Source organism: Folsomia candida, unplaced genomic scaffold (assembly GCF_002217175.1).
Source record: "Folsomia candida strain VU population unplaced genomic scaffold, ASM221717v1 Fcan01_Sc006, whole genome shotgun sequence".
Classification (NCBI taxonomy): Eukaryota; Metazoa; Arthropoda; class Collembola; order Entomobryomorpha; family Isotomidae; genus Folsomia; species Folsomia candida.
In genome coordinates this window covers 8136392-8152196 of record NW_019091198.1, presented here as the reverse complement: position 1 = coordinate 8152196, position 15805 = coordinate 8136392, and the positions used below count along the sequence as shown (strand labels likewise).

At 38.2% G+C, this 15805-nt stretch overlaps 1 protein-coding gene across 2 annotated transcripts; it reads left to right on the top strand.

The window, feature by feature from the left end:
• Positions 1-329: 329 nt before the first annotated feature.
• LOC110851055 (excitatory amino acid transporter) lies at positions 330-15141 on the top strand. 2 transcript variants are annotated; one of them, XR_004835184.1, is made up of 12 exons: positions 330-1075; positions 10908-11065; positions 11252-11450; positions 11577-11784; positions 11863-11935; positions 12082-12317; positions 12401-12634; positions 12733-12927; positions 13017-13048; positions 13130-13232; positions 13633-14855; positions 14944-15141. XR_004835184.1 is itself a non-coding variant. In XM_035853212.1 (12 exons), the coding sequence occupies exons 3-12, from the start codon at positions 10991-10993 to the stop codon at positions 13913-13915; spliced, it is 1638 nt and encodes a 545-aa protein (XP_035709105.1). In that variant the 5' UTR covers positions 330-733; positions 1027-1075; positions 10908-10990; the 3' UTR covers positions 13916-15141. The 2 variants fall into 2 exon arrangements, 1 of the variants encoding a protein (XP_035709105.1); XM_035853212.1 differs by having other exon boundaries at positions 330-733; positions 1027-1075; positions 13633-15141.
• Positions 15142-15805: the final 664 nt, after the last annotated feature.

Sequence of the window (15805 nt, the reverse complement as noted above, 5' to 3'; positions counted from 1 at the left end):
AATCAGAATGGAAGGGAAAATAAAATAAAAGGCTTTTTCGCTCAGTATCCATTGTGGCAAAACTTCGCTTCACTTTTGTCCTGGAAAAATTGATCTGAAATGGCGAATAAGTGAAATTCCAGCCACTAAAACTATGTATGCGGTTGAGGAATCTTTAATGGAGACTTTTTGAAAGCTTTGCGCCTCATGCATTATTGAGTATTGTAAACAAATAAAATAATAAAAAGCATAAAAAGCCTGTATCCACAGTTCGTAGGCATAATTACGACTTGACGAGTCGAATACCTGTGGGACGACCTATTTCCTCGCACTGTGTGGAGCGTGAAGATTGATATGAGTGAAAGTGGCGTGAATTTGAGCGAGGTGTGATCTCCTGGGCATGGTTTGCTGGTTGGTTGGCTGAGCAAAGGGAGTAAAAGTGATGGTCGAGGGAAAGTCGGCCTGCTTTCACCACCCAAAAAGCTGAGATTTGGAGGTTGGATGGAGTTGCTCAGCTCAAAGCTCAGCAGGAACAGTGCCCTTCTCCACCATCACCATTTTCCTCCTCGCAACCTATGTAGCCTGACGACGAGGAGGAAGACGGACCATTAACCATCTCGGCGACGACGACGACGTTGCAGCTCCAGCTTCTTCTTCAGCGTCTCAATTAACCAGAGTGGAATCTCTTCGTCGTCCCCTCGGAGGCAACCACATCACCCTCGTCGTCTCCCCATCCACCAACTGAACATCCCTCGTAGGCCAACTTTACTTACTTTGTTTCTCAACTTTCTCTCATTTTCCAACAACAATGTTAACTTATTTTGAACGACCCAATCAATCAAATCGTCTAAATTGAGTAAAATTTTAGTAGTCAAAGTACCTGAACTTTAAACAGTCTTTATTTTAAATTTGATACCCCTTTCTTGTCAACTATTGAGCAATTGTCCAAATTATCAATAAGCAAGATCCTCCAGAAGCTTTGTATTACTCACAACTGCGGGTCGTATTTTTTTGTATGAACAAAGAGAAAGTTGAGACTTTCACCAGTTACCACATCAGAACAAGAAGACTCATCGTCGTTCCCTCGAAAGCAACGGTAAGAAGTAATCTTGTTTTCATTGTTGCTTTGCACTTTGGCATTTTCAGGTTATCCTTAATATTCATTCGGCGAGGCATTGAGACTATGTTTACAAAGCACTAATTTGACTCGGAAAATTCGCTATTATTATGTTGCCAATTTTATGCGGAAGAGAAAGAGAACAATGTGACAATGCACACACATTGTCACAATGTATTTCTGGGAATTGAGGGCATTATGTATGTAGAAGGTGACATTATAGTAGTTACTCTGCATACATTAACGTACTATTACGATTTATATGAGTTCATTACATATATTGAAAGTCACTGTTTACATCTTTTTCAATTCTGATACCCAGTGATTCCCAACTCATTTATGCATGGAACAAATATGCTCGTGAACATGAAAGAGTCTCACATCATCCAATTATCATTGTGCCATGACTGTGGATTTATGACTATTACACGTACTACGAGACCCTTACCATGACCTTGTAATCCTTCCAGATGAGTAATAACACGATGATGATATGTCTAGTTACGTACCACAAAATTGTTTCCAAATTTGTTCCCAAAACTATTAATTTGAACATGGCTTTTAAATTACCACTTTCGTTTAGAATGTGATAAAAAGGTATCGTTTTTACCCCGAGCGAGGGCTCATTAGCGTTGCTGAAACCTGATTTTTTTCTCAAACCTCTCAACTCATCACAATATAAATGCTCAAGTGGAACAAAGAGTTATACACTTTCCGTCCCCTAGCGACTTTCAACCTTTTTTAATCAGATTGAAGTATCTGGAACAACGCCTAATGAGTTTTCTCACCCAGGAAATGGGTATGAGTAGACTTACTTTACCAACATCTCACCCATTTCATGTCAAGTACTTGGAACTGTTCATCTCCAGCCTGGGAGAGAGAACGTGGTGAAAGGTAAACTAAAGCAGGCGTGCAAATTCCCAATACACTCTGAGAAACATTATTAAAGTGGGAATGAAGAGGAGTAGATGTGTAGCTGGGGCTGAAAGCGATGGTTGTTTAACAAGTAATCTGGATAATAGACACGATGATGATGACTATGGCGACGACATGGCAAGTTGGTCGGAATCTGTACAAGTTTGAAGGTGAGTGGGCATCCGAATAATTGGCCTCTGTTTCATTAGCCAATTGATACAAAATTTGATTTTTTAAACTAGCAATTAAGTTCACAGGGAGCGATCGAGTTTAAAAGTTGCAATAAGAAGTAAGGTGTATAGATGCTTTGGTTGGAAGAAATCCTTCCTCGCGTGACAGTGAAAGATGATCTTTTTGTCGCTTTCCCCTTCAATTCCGGCTCCATTTCCTGTCCTTTGAAACGTCGTGAATTTGATCTTCCGCACATAACACCGCTATTACATTACGGCACATTTGCTTATTCATTTTCACTAATCTCAGACAACTCAAATTTGTGTTAGCTTAACTGAGCAGCAGCGAAGAAAGCGAGTCTGCCTAATATGCAAAGAAACACACTTTTGAGCTGAGACATTTTTGTAAAAATTCGGACCCGAACTTTCTTTTTCTCTTTTATGGAATGTGAATGAGATGCTTTATAAATCTTTGAATCTTATGCGGTACGTTGTATTCCTGCTTCATCGGCGTACTGGGAAAATTATTGGTCACGAATATGAGGCCACAATTTTATTTTGTTCAAATCCGATATAAATCCATATACATATGTAGATGTGTAGTATATATTATGCAGCAGAAATTTTTAGGTGAATTTTCCATTGGTTAATGGAGTTTGCAGCCACTTCACGCAAAATTATGATTTTCCTCTAAAATCCAACTTGATATTTTCGCCAGTATTCATACATAATTGAATTTATTATTGAGGAGGCTGTTACACTGGGTTGTTGCACTATCAGCAGAATTTGCTTACACAACTTAGTTTCCTGCATCCGTCTGGTAATGCATGTGGATATACGTATGAAAAGTCATATACATACTCATTATACCCCTAAATGCATAATTATTCGCCATTAAAAAACCGCCACCATGACTGGAAAATCGTTGTATGTATGCTACTCGAATAATGATGGGAGTTTCAGAACACGCAGTTTGATAATTCATGAGGCGTCAGAGAAACTTTTGTCACGAAGAAACGCTTAATTGTCACTGTGTAATCCATATACTCTACTGATTCATTTCTCATCTCATAATTATGGATTCTCACATAATTTGCTCAAAATCTTGGGGTGATAGAGTAGCCTTGTAAATTCTGGTAGGAAATTAACTTAGGATTATTGATCACATCAGGCAGGTCTTATTAGCAGCAGTTATACACCAATTAAGCTAAGTAAGAACACGATGTCTAAATAAACGTCCAACTCGTAGTATTTTTTGTCACTTTGTCCATGACACTAGCGTATTAAGCAGTAAAATAGGATTTTTCTACTATTTTTCAGCATTTGCATATGTGCTGTCCAAAAGCAACGCGTTCAGGGTAATGTGATACTACGTTAAAACCTGTACTGTACACCCTTACCGAGTAGGTTAGAAGATTATTAGTTTTAAAAATCTCGATCCAAGCCAAAATTTGAGAAACTTTGAGGGCAAGTTTAATACGTATTTGGCCTTCACTAAGGAATCAAGTCAACAATGAGCACGTGCAGTTTTGAGACTCGAAAGGATTGTGATAGTAAAAAAATGAGACAAATCTACTTCTCTTCATACATTTTTCTCTGTTCGTACAACACAATTTGTTTGCTACATCAAAGCATAAAACATGTATACATGTAGAAGAAAAGAAGAAAAAACGTGCAGTAAATTCTGACTTTCACTTTGCTCTCTAATTGCGAATATGCGTCTAGTCGTTGGATATCTGTCTCGTAAAAGCGTCCTGGTCTCTCTTGATATGGAGTAAATCCCCTCAAATGTGAAACAAATGAGGGTATGAAAATCAACGAAATAATGAGACAGATTAAAATAAGAGGCTCAAATGAAACTGAACAGAGCAAAACACACACATTTCATTAACACGAACGGGTATCATCTCTCACAGGCAGACGAACGAGGGTAACAATGCCGTTTGAAAATTGCTACTCTAAAAACAATCACCTTTAGTTGTACATGAAGTGGCAGTGGGAGCATCACATTTCAAGAAAAAGAAAGTGCATGCTAGTAAAATGGGCATTGTTGAAGAGGACATTTGGACGAAATGGTGTTTCGTGTGGGGCGAAGAAGCGATATAATCAACAGCCGTGGAAGAAGCAAACAGGTGCTTTCCATTCCAAATATTAGAGGCAGACCAACTTTTGGGAAATGTTTGAAATGTCGTCCGCCGTGATCGGAGATGCTTTCGTGTTGACGACTAAGACTAGTTTTCAGCACAATTCTTCTCATGATCCGGTTTTAGTTCGGCTGGTTGAACAAAGTCCCTAGAGACCGAAATCCTTCACTAACTCACTTCAAAGCCAATGTTGCAAGTAAACTGGAAACTCTCCGCGGAATTTGCTTTGTTCAGCTTTCACCTCAGAAAAAGATTTGCCGTACTTTATGCGGATCAGAGCAGGTAAACTCGAATCGATGTGTACATATTTATTATTATGCATAAATGAAGCGTTGAAATGTAGATGAAAAATGGTATGGGTAGTGTCCCTACCAGCCGTCTAGTACCAGGTTTTAAGCCAATTTGGCGTCTCGTACGGCTTTCACAAATACAAATGGTTAATAGGCTTTCTATTTGTGCATATTCTCAAAGATTTATTCCGGGACAATACACCACTCGTTCCACTCAACATACGAAATGTGAACATTAAATTTCCCTTACTTTCACCTGAATAGCATGGATCTCATTTAAGCTAGACAACCTTCAAGGGGATTAGTTTTAAAATGTGTTGCAAATATTTTAAATCGTATAAACTGATGCTGACGTGATTCCGATCAGCGTAATTCTACCACTCATTCCAGAATTGTGATAAGTAATTCAAATCCCTTTACGGTAAATGTTTCGCATCTAATGGCACCCCATTTACTTGGAGAAATTGGTCCGTTGGGGAAATTGAGACTGGCCGAACCCGAGTTGCACGTAGAAGTTTCCATGCTTTTCCGGTCGACTTTCTTGACTTTCTCTTCTTCTGTACACAAAGGTATTCCACACGACTTGCTCCATGTGCAGATAAGCATGTACAGACCACACAAAGATTTTTGTGATTGCAAAAATGCACTGTTCTTCCTCTCCGATTCAGCAAACAATGGAGGAAGAAGGGAAACATTGATGTGTTTTCTGGTAGATTACGAAATAAATTTGTTTTCTTTGTTAGTCAGAGATTTTCCTGGTCTCATTCTGACCGAACCTTACAAGCCAACTCTACAGACAAATAAACCCGTCACCAAGATTGACAAACTTACATGATTATAGAAATACCGTCAGCCTGAACTGTTTTAAGTTTCATTTGGGTTTGGTTTAAACTGGATTTGCTAAAATTCCTTTCATGTTGATTTAAATTGAATTCGAAATTGATTTACAACAAAGCTGGGAACGATATGTAATGTTAGGTCTGCAGTGTAACGAGACATCAAGGAAATGGAAAGGACACTTGTAGTTTACTAAATTTTGTTAGCGACACTAGTTTCCTTGTGACAACGACAAGAACAGAAAACTCTTTGATGAACAAGAAACATTAATCTGTTTAGTAAACATGCATGCTATGCAGACATACTGCACAAACACACACCTTTAGTTACGCAGGCCTGATGTCTGACATGTTTATGTAAATCGTAAAATAATTGGGATAACTTGATCCTTGTGTCGCCTATACACAATAAATGTATTTCGTTATTTACCTTATTTGTTGTAATGAGCAACAAGAATACGGAGAATTAGTTTGCTGGCAAACTAATTCTCCTTTTTCCTGTCACAATTTTGGCTATTCGGCACAAGCATTATTAATTCGATTTATGCAATTTTGTATCAAACCTGTTTAATCGATATTGTTACGTGAATTCCATTATGTGTCTGTTTGGCTTCATTATCCACATAGCAACTTCCTGTCCTCGGGTAGGAATACACATATGAGCAGGATGTCGATGTGCCAATTTGTATATCACCACCAGGTTTCTTCCATATTTCAATGCCTCCAGCGTCAAGGAGTCTTCATATATTATACGTATCGTGGGGAAATTGAGATTAGATTTCCAACTTGCGTTGACTGATCCAAATCTGATTGCAGTGAGGATGCACACAATGCGACGACCATTCTCATACCTGATCGACTTTGCCTTTGTACGAATGTATGTCGTCTTGGCAAAGGTTTCGATGTGCATGGTCTCGCTATGTGTACAAATTCGCCAAGACCTACATACAGCAGAAAGCAGTGTGGCAAAACGTGGCTGGATGTGTTTCAGCCTGTCGTGGCTGTTATTAAGTGTCCCAATTCATGAAAAGGGAAAAAGGAGGACAGAGAATAAGCCAAGCTTTCCATAAATTTCTGTGAGGACGCGACGGGCGGAGAGAGAGCGACGGTATCTTTGCGGCTGAGTTCACCCGAATCTTCGTCATAATGAACTGCCGCCACATCCTCCCCTTCTCCCCCCACTTATCTCCCCCGCCGGTCAATTCTTTCCTGGCCATTTCTCCCGTACGACGACAAGGACGATTATGACATTTCCTCCTCTTCCTATATTGTTCGGATGTTCGTAATGGGTCCCTTCCCTCTGGAGAGGAATACGCTGAAGGGTTAATATATTTATGTATAGGGTGCATTTCGATCATTTTGTGTTGTGTGCAAGATTGACGAATTGGGAGGAAGCGTTCGCAACAATCATACATGCGGAATTTCCAATGAGAATGTTTTCTAAGTATGGTCGGGTCTCGTAAAACTGTAGAAATCAGGAAACTGCGTATCTTATTAGCGATATATCGTACGATTTATCGTAAGAAATAGGATTAAGGATAGTAATTACGATGCGTTTCTGAGATGCGTGATCTGAGGACTTTTTTTAGTATGAAGATTTTGCGAGTAAAATTGCAGACCACGTGATATGAGATATATATGAACCGATTTGCTTAGAAACTGTATCGACACGATGTAATAAGTAATTTCCACCTTTGACCCTTTTGACTTTGATCTTCTGAATCTTACGGAGGAGGTTGGTTGCAGATACAGACATGTGGCGAACTGATTGAATCTCAGGACATTTACTTAAATATCGACAGTCAGTTTGTTCTTTAAGAGTTTTCAATATTCAATCTCAAACTTTCTCTTTTGAAAAATAAGTTGAAATTCTCTTTGTTAGATAAAATTCGCGTCTAAACTAAATTGCAGCATTTTAATTTGCCGTGTTGCATTGGTAAAGTTGCTCACAAGAAGAAGCACTACTGATCCCGAGACGGGCACATTGTTTGACTCAACGAGATAAAGAAACTTCTTTTCACTCTTTTGTGTTTTGATAGACTAGAAAAAAACTCAGTACAAAGATTTTGATTATGTAGTTAAATAGTTGGTTACGAAAGACTTTTGTACTTTGTTTGTTAGACCATTTTTTATTATTTTTCTCGTTATGGTGTCTTTAATTTTCTGCTGTCGCGTTTTCCTCAGACGACAAGTTTGTTTGCGACTTGTTGAAGAAGCGATATAATTAATTATTTCCTGGTCCTAGCTCATTTCGTTTCAATAATTGGTGTTCAACTGTTGAAAAGTAATAAATAATTTTTAAAGTTAATATCGTAGAAAAAATTAGTTACAAAGATACAATCATATTTTTCATATGAAAACCGTCTGCGTTCTAATAATTCACGGCGCTTAAGATTATTTGTATGAAAGTTATCAAAAAATAAGCAAAAAACTCGAACATACAGGGTATAGACTTATATAAACGTTTTACCATAATTTTACATGAGATTTTTCACATTTTCGATATTTCTTCGTTTTGCAAATAGGTACATTTTCAACTTGAATTCCATTGACATACTTATCAAGCATGCTATATGCACGACAAAAGTGCTACATCATTTGCAGCCTCAATTTGAGAATGATCATGTACACAAAATGGCCAGAATTGAATCGTCAGAGTGGAAATGGAGCTGAGGAATAAAAAAGTCTTTCAATTTTTTATTAAATAAACGTCCACGTACTCTTCCTGTTGAAGGCTCGAGAAGGACGAAATACTGAGCGCAACTGACTGTGCATGAGATTCGATTTAATTTTTGTTCATTGGCAGTAAAAAAAAAAGAGACATCCAAGGTGAATAAAATATGCCAGGCAGAAAAGCACGTTGGTTGACAGGCTCCGCCAGCCAGGCTAGAATTATATCACTTTTGCTATACTTTCTCCCAGTTGCCTAACCATGCATAAACCTGTCAATAATCTCTGCCTCGGTGGGTGCTCAAAATCTGCTTTCATCCCAGACTTGTAAATTTCCTACTTGTAAATACATATATTCCAGATCAGCTTTAATTACGAGATACCTGATTTCCTCACACTTTGACCCAAAGCCCTGTAGCTATTTATTTGATGCAGAGACGACACAATATTAATTCTCTTCTCTAATTAACTTCTCGAAAAGCGTCAACTGGAGAACACGTAAAAGACCCAGCGAGGGATTACTTATTTGCTGTTGAAACATTGAAGTAATTTTGTTGGACTGTGATAGCAGGAAATGTAATAAACATTTTATTTTGTACGCAGCAGTTGAGAGGAATGAACATTTAGGAAATGGTTTATTTCGCCGAGTACAAAAATAAGTACATAATTTGAATTCTTAATTATGAATAAAGTAAATATGTATTCTACAAAATGATGACTTTTGAAAACTCGGGTTTATTATCACTTTGCAAATATTTGGTTACAAATTGCAATAATTTCAATTTGTTTTTCTCTATTATCCTGCTGAGAATGTGTGCAGGCAAGAAATCTGACAGTCACATTTATACAATTTTGGCTCAAGTTTGATACAGAAGAAAATGGTCACCTTCTAGAAGCTAATTTCCTTTTTTCTCGTCTCTAATGTCGTCTTGCTTCAGAAACCCGATCTTTCTGTCCTCGCTCGCTTCAAGTAGAAGGACAGACGACGAGATAAATAATGAATTATTATTACATTTGTGGTCCATGTTGTGAGTGAGCGAACAAAAGAACAATATCCGCTTGATGTAGAAGCTGACTTTCTTTAAAAACATGTTTTTTTCCGTGAGCCTCCCCCTCCATATGCTTATGTATTTCTAATATTATGATGGAAAAGTATGAAAAATTTTTTCAAGGCCTTTTGCAACATGAGCAGATAACTCTTTTGATTTGTTAACTACGAATTTCTTTGAAGTTTCCATAAGCTATACATACGTAAGCAGAGTAAATTTTACTCAAATACTCATTATTTCCTCAGACGAACTTTCGCTTTCGGCGGATGTACGTAGAAGTAAGTAATCCCAGTTTTTTTTCATAAAATTAGAATTAAATACCTTATCCGTATACATACACTGACTGGACTGGGTAGAAGATGAATGAAATCGTGTATAACTGCTCTACCTTGAAGGGATGAAATGAAATTGAGTAAACTCCACAAACTTGCATATTTCTAATATTGCAATTGTATTTTCACGGGCTGGATAAATACGGCGAGTTTCAATGCAAACTGATGAAATGAACGACATGGAAGAGAGAGATTGACTTTGTACCGGATTGAACGTGAAGAACATGTTACACATACAGCAGCACCACGGTCGGAGTTTTGTCAAGGGGTAAAAGCCTGCAGAAGCTAACCTCGATTTTGCGTGAAAGTTGGTAGATTCATGTTTACTCAGCAAACAACTCTTTTAGCTCATGTTGGTTGCGGCCAAAGTGCAATATCTTTTCCAACTCAACTTTTGAAATGAGATGATGATGCGAGTCGACGGGCACAATTTGGCCATAGAAGAAATGTATGATGAACATCATCATACTCTCGTACAGACAGTTTTTTCAGCTGAGGGTTATATCACTCTGGGGGAAGTAACTTGTGACCACAATCCATCTTGTGTACACACGGCTGAAAATTGCTTTACAAGGACGTGTCATATTATACATTTTAATATACTTGGCCCAGGCTTAAAGAAAATAGACAACACTGGGTTGCTTAAAAAATTCAGGTTAAAAAGCCAGGAAATATTGGCAGGATGTTGTAAAACATTTTTGATCTATCAGGGTGTATGACTTTCTCCACTCGGAGTAACATATTATTTACATAAAGAACTCTATTTAGAGGAAAACTAATAACTTTTGTGATGATGAAGAGATTTGATAGTCTTTCATGTACATTGGAGTTCATCTACATAAATATCTGGGAAGCTTGAGATAATCTCTGATATATATGTTTTACAAGTCAAATACGTGTGTGTACCTTGCTTGACGGCATTCCACTACACGGATAAATCCTTCATTTACTTTGCACGCTTTATGTGGAATGAAAGCGACATAGTACATCGTACAGTAATGAATCATCATGTGCCTGTATCATTACTTACTAATATTCTATGCAGGCATAATACCCATGGCAAAAGTTGTGTATTTAGAATGTCAATGATTCCAGTATGTACTTGTTACTGAATGGCAGATACTTAATGCCGACCTATCATCTATTGGGACAAAATCCAAAAGTTTAAGAACTTGCCAAGAAATAAAGTAACAATACATTTTCTCTGGTAGGATCAGATTCAAAAGTTGTATTGTAATCTTCGTTAGAAATTCCACATTCGCAAAACATTGAGAAATAAAACTTGTCAAGTGTGAAGAAAGCATTGTTTCCATACTTGCACCAACTTTCTCCTCAACTCAACTTATCCGTTGTACTGATCGCATTGATAAGACCATTCCTCACGTGTTTAAATCGTTGATTACAGAAATGGGGGGATAGATCTCCACGGAGGGAAAAGTCTGGATGAACCACTTTTAGAAGTTGGGAGTCCAACTTAAAATTGCACAAATGTCTCAACCTCCTGAGACTTTGGAGCAGCTTCAGTACATCCGGTACACGACGAGACCACAACCATGCTCCGCGGTAAGTGAGACCACGAATTTTCAACTAAATATCATTGTCCATACATAACTTTAAGATGACATATTGAAAATATGAATGCAAAACTATGCATTGTTTTGCGCGAAAGTTTAAAGTTCCAACTTTCTCCAAATGTACGCACATGACTGTCAATTGGCCATAAATATTTACGATATTTGTCCCGATTAGACGTTAGGATGGATAAAGTCCAACCGTCTCCTGGTGTGCACAATTCTGGGGGTGATCATGGGCTTCGTTACGGGATGTTCGGGCCGAATCTTTTCACCCACCAAGACCTTTATCGAGCTCGTGATCTTCCCAGGAGAAATGTTGATGAGGATGCTAAAAATGTTGATCCTGCCTCTCATCATTTCCTCCTTGGTGACAGGTAAAGTCGACAGGATTTCGCAGTGTCTCTAACCAAATGCATTAAGCTTGACATGAAAAATCTATATTCAGCATGAAAATATTATGTGGCAGTGATGATAATGGTATTTTGTGTCGAATACAAAAGGAATGTCACAGCTGGATGCGAAGTCGTCAGGTCGGATGGGCAGTCGGGCTTTGGTGTATTACATCGTCACCACGGTCCTGGCAGCCATTGTTGGAATTGTTGTCGTCGTAAGTATCCATCCGGGCAACACGTCCATTAAGCAAACTAGGTTGTCGGAGACTTCGGCCATCCCTGTTTCAACGGTGGATGCACTTCTGGACATCGTCAGGTTAAGATCTCTATTGTTATTTATTTGTGAATCTCACCTTCCCCCATTAAGTTAACATGCCGAGTAATTCGTTCTTAGAAACACGTTTCCTGAAAATCTGGTGCAAGCTTGTTTCCAACAAGTGGCGACGGTCTACAAAGAAAAACCGATGGTGAGTCGCTTTTTACTACCCACTTTCCATTAAAAACTCCATTTGCATTGCATCATATGCACTGACAGCTTAAAACCTCAACCAACCTCGTGTTACGTGCCAACTTTTTATGTATTCTGTTGCGTAAAAACATGCATTAATTACAGCAACCACTGCATTTGACTGGAAACATTTCGGCAAATTTTACCGACGATGTTGTCCCCGTCGTTGAGTACGAGAAGAAGTTTGTCATGAAGGAGGGAACGAATGTGATGGGGATTATTGTCTTCTGTCTCGGATTTGGATTACTGCTGGGAGAGCTCGGCCAAGAGGGAAAAGTCATGACGGACTTTTTCAGCATTTTGAACGACGTTGTAATGAGAATGGTTGAGCTCATTATGTGGTGAGTGTTCACGTATGCGGCGTTGATGATGGCACGCCAAACTTCAAACTTGGGTCAATTACTCACCAACTTGTGTAAAATAGGTATTCTCCCATCGGAATTATGTCACTCATTGCTGGGAGAATTATGCAGATTGGAGACCTGAGCACCACCATGAGTCAACTTGGAATGTACATGATCACTGTCATTGTTGGTTTGGCGTTCCATGCGTTGATCACTTTGCCAACCATCTACTTCACTGTGACTCGCAAGAATCCATGGACCTTCTTTAAAGGCATGTTACAAGCTTGGATCACGGCTTTGGGAACTGCGAGCAGGTGAGAGTCAGTGAGGGAAAGATGAGATTCTGATGGTTAGAAATTGCGACTGAGTCAGCTCTTACAATAAAAAAACATGGTTTAAAAACTATATGTAGCTCAGCGACCTTGCCCATCACATTTCGCTGCTTGGAGGAAAACAACCACATTGATAAACGTGTCACAAGGTTCGTCATCCCGGTCGGTGCGACGGTGAACATGGATGGAACGGCATTGTACGAGGCTGTTGCTGCCATTTTCATTGCTCAGATGAACGGAGTCCAACTTGATCTCGGAGATATCATCACAGTCAGGTTCGTTAATTTGGGTTGCTTTACATTTCGTAAACAAGTTAACGTGTAACATATGGGATGAGACGTGCAAATTATTTCGCATAATGCAGCTTGACAGCAACATTGGCATCCATTGGGGCAGGTGAGACTTTTCGAGCGAGCAATAATTTGATGGTAGATAATAAAGTAAGAAGTTTATGGAGTAATAACTTTCGCTTTTTAGCTTCAATTCCGAGTGCTGCATTGATCACCATGCTCTTGGTCCTCTCGGCATTGAACTTACCGACGGAAGATGTTCCACTCTTGTTTACCGTGGATTGGTTACTGTGAGTGTTCTCTATAATTACAGACATAATGTGGAAATGCCGATTTTATGCATATGCCCAATTAAGCAATTGTACGTAGTAAAGGGAAATTAGCCTACTCCACTCAACGTCGTGTAGCTTTTGATGATGAATCAATCTTTAGATGAATTAAGTGAAACATAATTCCCTCGCTTTACAATTACAGCAATATTTTGAATGGAACATTAACTAAAGTCACAAATCTCAAGTGGTACACCTTTTTAAATATACATAACTTTTATCAACCAATATCGGGGTTGAAATGAGACCACATTATCCATATAATTCCCCTATGATGGATCATGCATTTGAATTACCTACACAAAATGCTTCTTGATTTATACTAATTTGATTCGCAATTTCTAATTTATTACGTATTCAGTGACCGATTGCGAACTTCCATCAATGTTTTGGGTGACGCATACGGAGCAGGAATCGTGTATCACCTCAGCAAGGATGAACTTGACCGCATGGATTCTGAACGCCGGTTGTCTACCATCTCATACCGGTCCCCCGACCCGGCTATTCCTTTGGACACCATTCTCAGCCAACGGCGACGGTCATCTATCCACAAGTTGGAAACTCGCAGTGTCATCTTGCCACCAATTGTCATTCCTGATCGTACCCGAAATGGTAATCTGAGCGGTTCTGAGACCCAAATCTAAACAAAACTTGCATAACGAAAACGATCAAATAGACGAAATTTTGGTTGTGTCTGCGTTTTTAAACAACCAACGCAGTCCAACCAACTGCAGGGTTTGTCGTCTCTCATAAGATCAATAACATGAAAACAACAACACTGCTCCTTTGAGTTGATTGATTTCTATTGAACGTATTTATGAGTTTGTGGACTTGAATTTTTAGCCTGCACAAGAGGGCTTTTTTATTATGATTTACACATTATTGGATTCACTCTGAGATGGATTTACTATGAGATCAAATTGATCTTGCGTCGCATATGGGGCGCAAAGAAACTTTGGAAAGTCAACACCATCGCTTGACCATGTCGTATCATTTATCTTGCGTTCTTTGGGCTTGTACTACGACGAGTCTTGTCAAAATATTTCGAAGAATGGTCAAATATGGGCACACAACTAAATATTTAGTATCTCGATGTTGTTGCTATGTACGTATTTATGTACTACATATGGAAAGAGAACATATTCTGCAACTTGTACATATTGAAAAAATCACATAATAATGTGATGTGGATTAGTATATCGTAGTAGCATCATAGTAGTTGTAGTCGTAGTAAGTAGTTGTAGTTACATTGACAATTTGTAGACCTGTAGATGTTAACAAGGTAATGATTGATTTTCTGTAGGTGGATGTTACTTTTTGCCCCTATTGTAGGATACATCGTAAGCCCTGTGTAGTTAGTACGTACATTTGTAGCTGATTTACAATTAGTAATTTACAAATCATATTCGTCATGAGATATTTCAATATTGTTCACAAAGTAGCAGTAACTTTGAGGATTGAGAAACAATATTATCAATAATACAGCAAAGACTAGCATTTATGAAATATAAATGAATAGAAACTGTATTACCTGAACAGGGTGCTTCAGTGCTTGACTGCATGTTAAGCCAGCGTCGTAAGTAGGTAATGAAAAGCGTGTAGATAAATGTACATACATAAGCGTATACAAAAAATATATTAATTTCAGGTAAAATACTTGATCTTATCATAGGTGTAACAAACATTACGAAATTTTACCCAGGAAAAATCACTCATTCCTTAATTGAAGAATAACAAGATAAGGCTAGACGTAGGAAATTATATTTAGCAAATAATAAGTATAAAACTGATGATAGTCAAATATATGTATTACTTACAAGGGACACTCACGACCTGTCGTTTGACTCCAGGGTACCCACTATGTTTTTTAGAATCTACTAGGACCCCAGATGAAGGATCCATTCATATTTCCGTGTAAAACTCATATTTGGCGCCATGGCGTGGCGCCAAATTCGCCAAATTTGATGGTTTTTCATTTTAAAACCGCCGTAACTTTTGAAATCCTGGACGGATTTTCAAAATTTTTGGCAAAAATCATGACAAGGAGTTCGAGTTTCGTATTCTATGAAATTTTTTCCAAAATTATCGCTTTTAACTTTTCGCAAAATTTCGAAATTTCGGGTTCGTCGAAAAAATGCTAAAAATATCTCAAAAATTAAAATTTTTTTATTTTTATTTGTTTCTCTAAAATTTCGACTTTTCTGATCATTTTAAGCATAAAATTTTAAAAATCCGACATAAACTGCAAAAGTTATGGGGGTTTGAAATTGGTCGAAAATGCAAATTTTTAAGTTTGGCGCCACGCCATGGCGCCAAATATGAGTTTTACACGGAAATATGAATGGATCCTTTATCTGGGGTCCTAGTAGATTCTAAAAAATATAGTGGGTACCCTGGACTCAAACGACAGGTCGTGAGTGTCCCTTGTTAGTATCACATAAGTATTAGCGGCACAGTAGCGTATAATTTAATTATTATATTTCTCAAGATTTGAAATCGGTAAGATTATTTTCTCGACTTTCCGAGCTGAACAC

Excerpts from the sequence above, each read along its gene's own strand:
- LOC110851055 (XM_035853212.1), top strand. The coding sequence starts at position 10,991 with ATGTCTCAACCTCCTGAGACTTTGGAGCAGCTTCAGTACATCCGGTAC. Across the intron at positions 12,928-13,016 it reads GGAGATATCATCACAGTCAG|CTTGACAGCAACATTGGCAT; the intron begins GTTCGTTAATTT and ends CGCATAATGCAG. Across the intron at positions 13,233-13,632 it reads TTTACCGTGGATTGGTTACT|TGACCGATTGCGAACTTCCA; the intron begins GTGAGTGTTCTC and ends TTACGTATTCAG.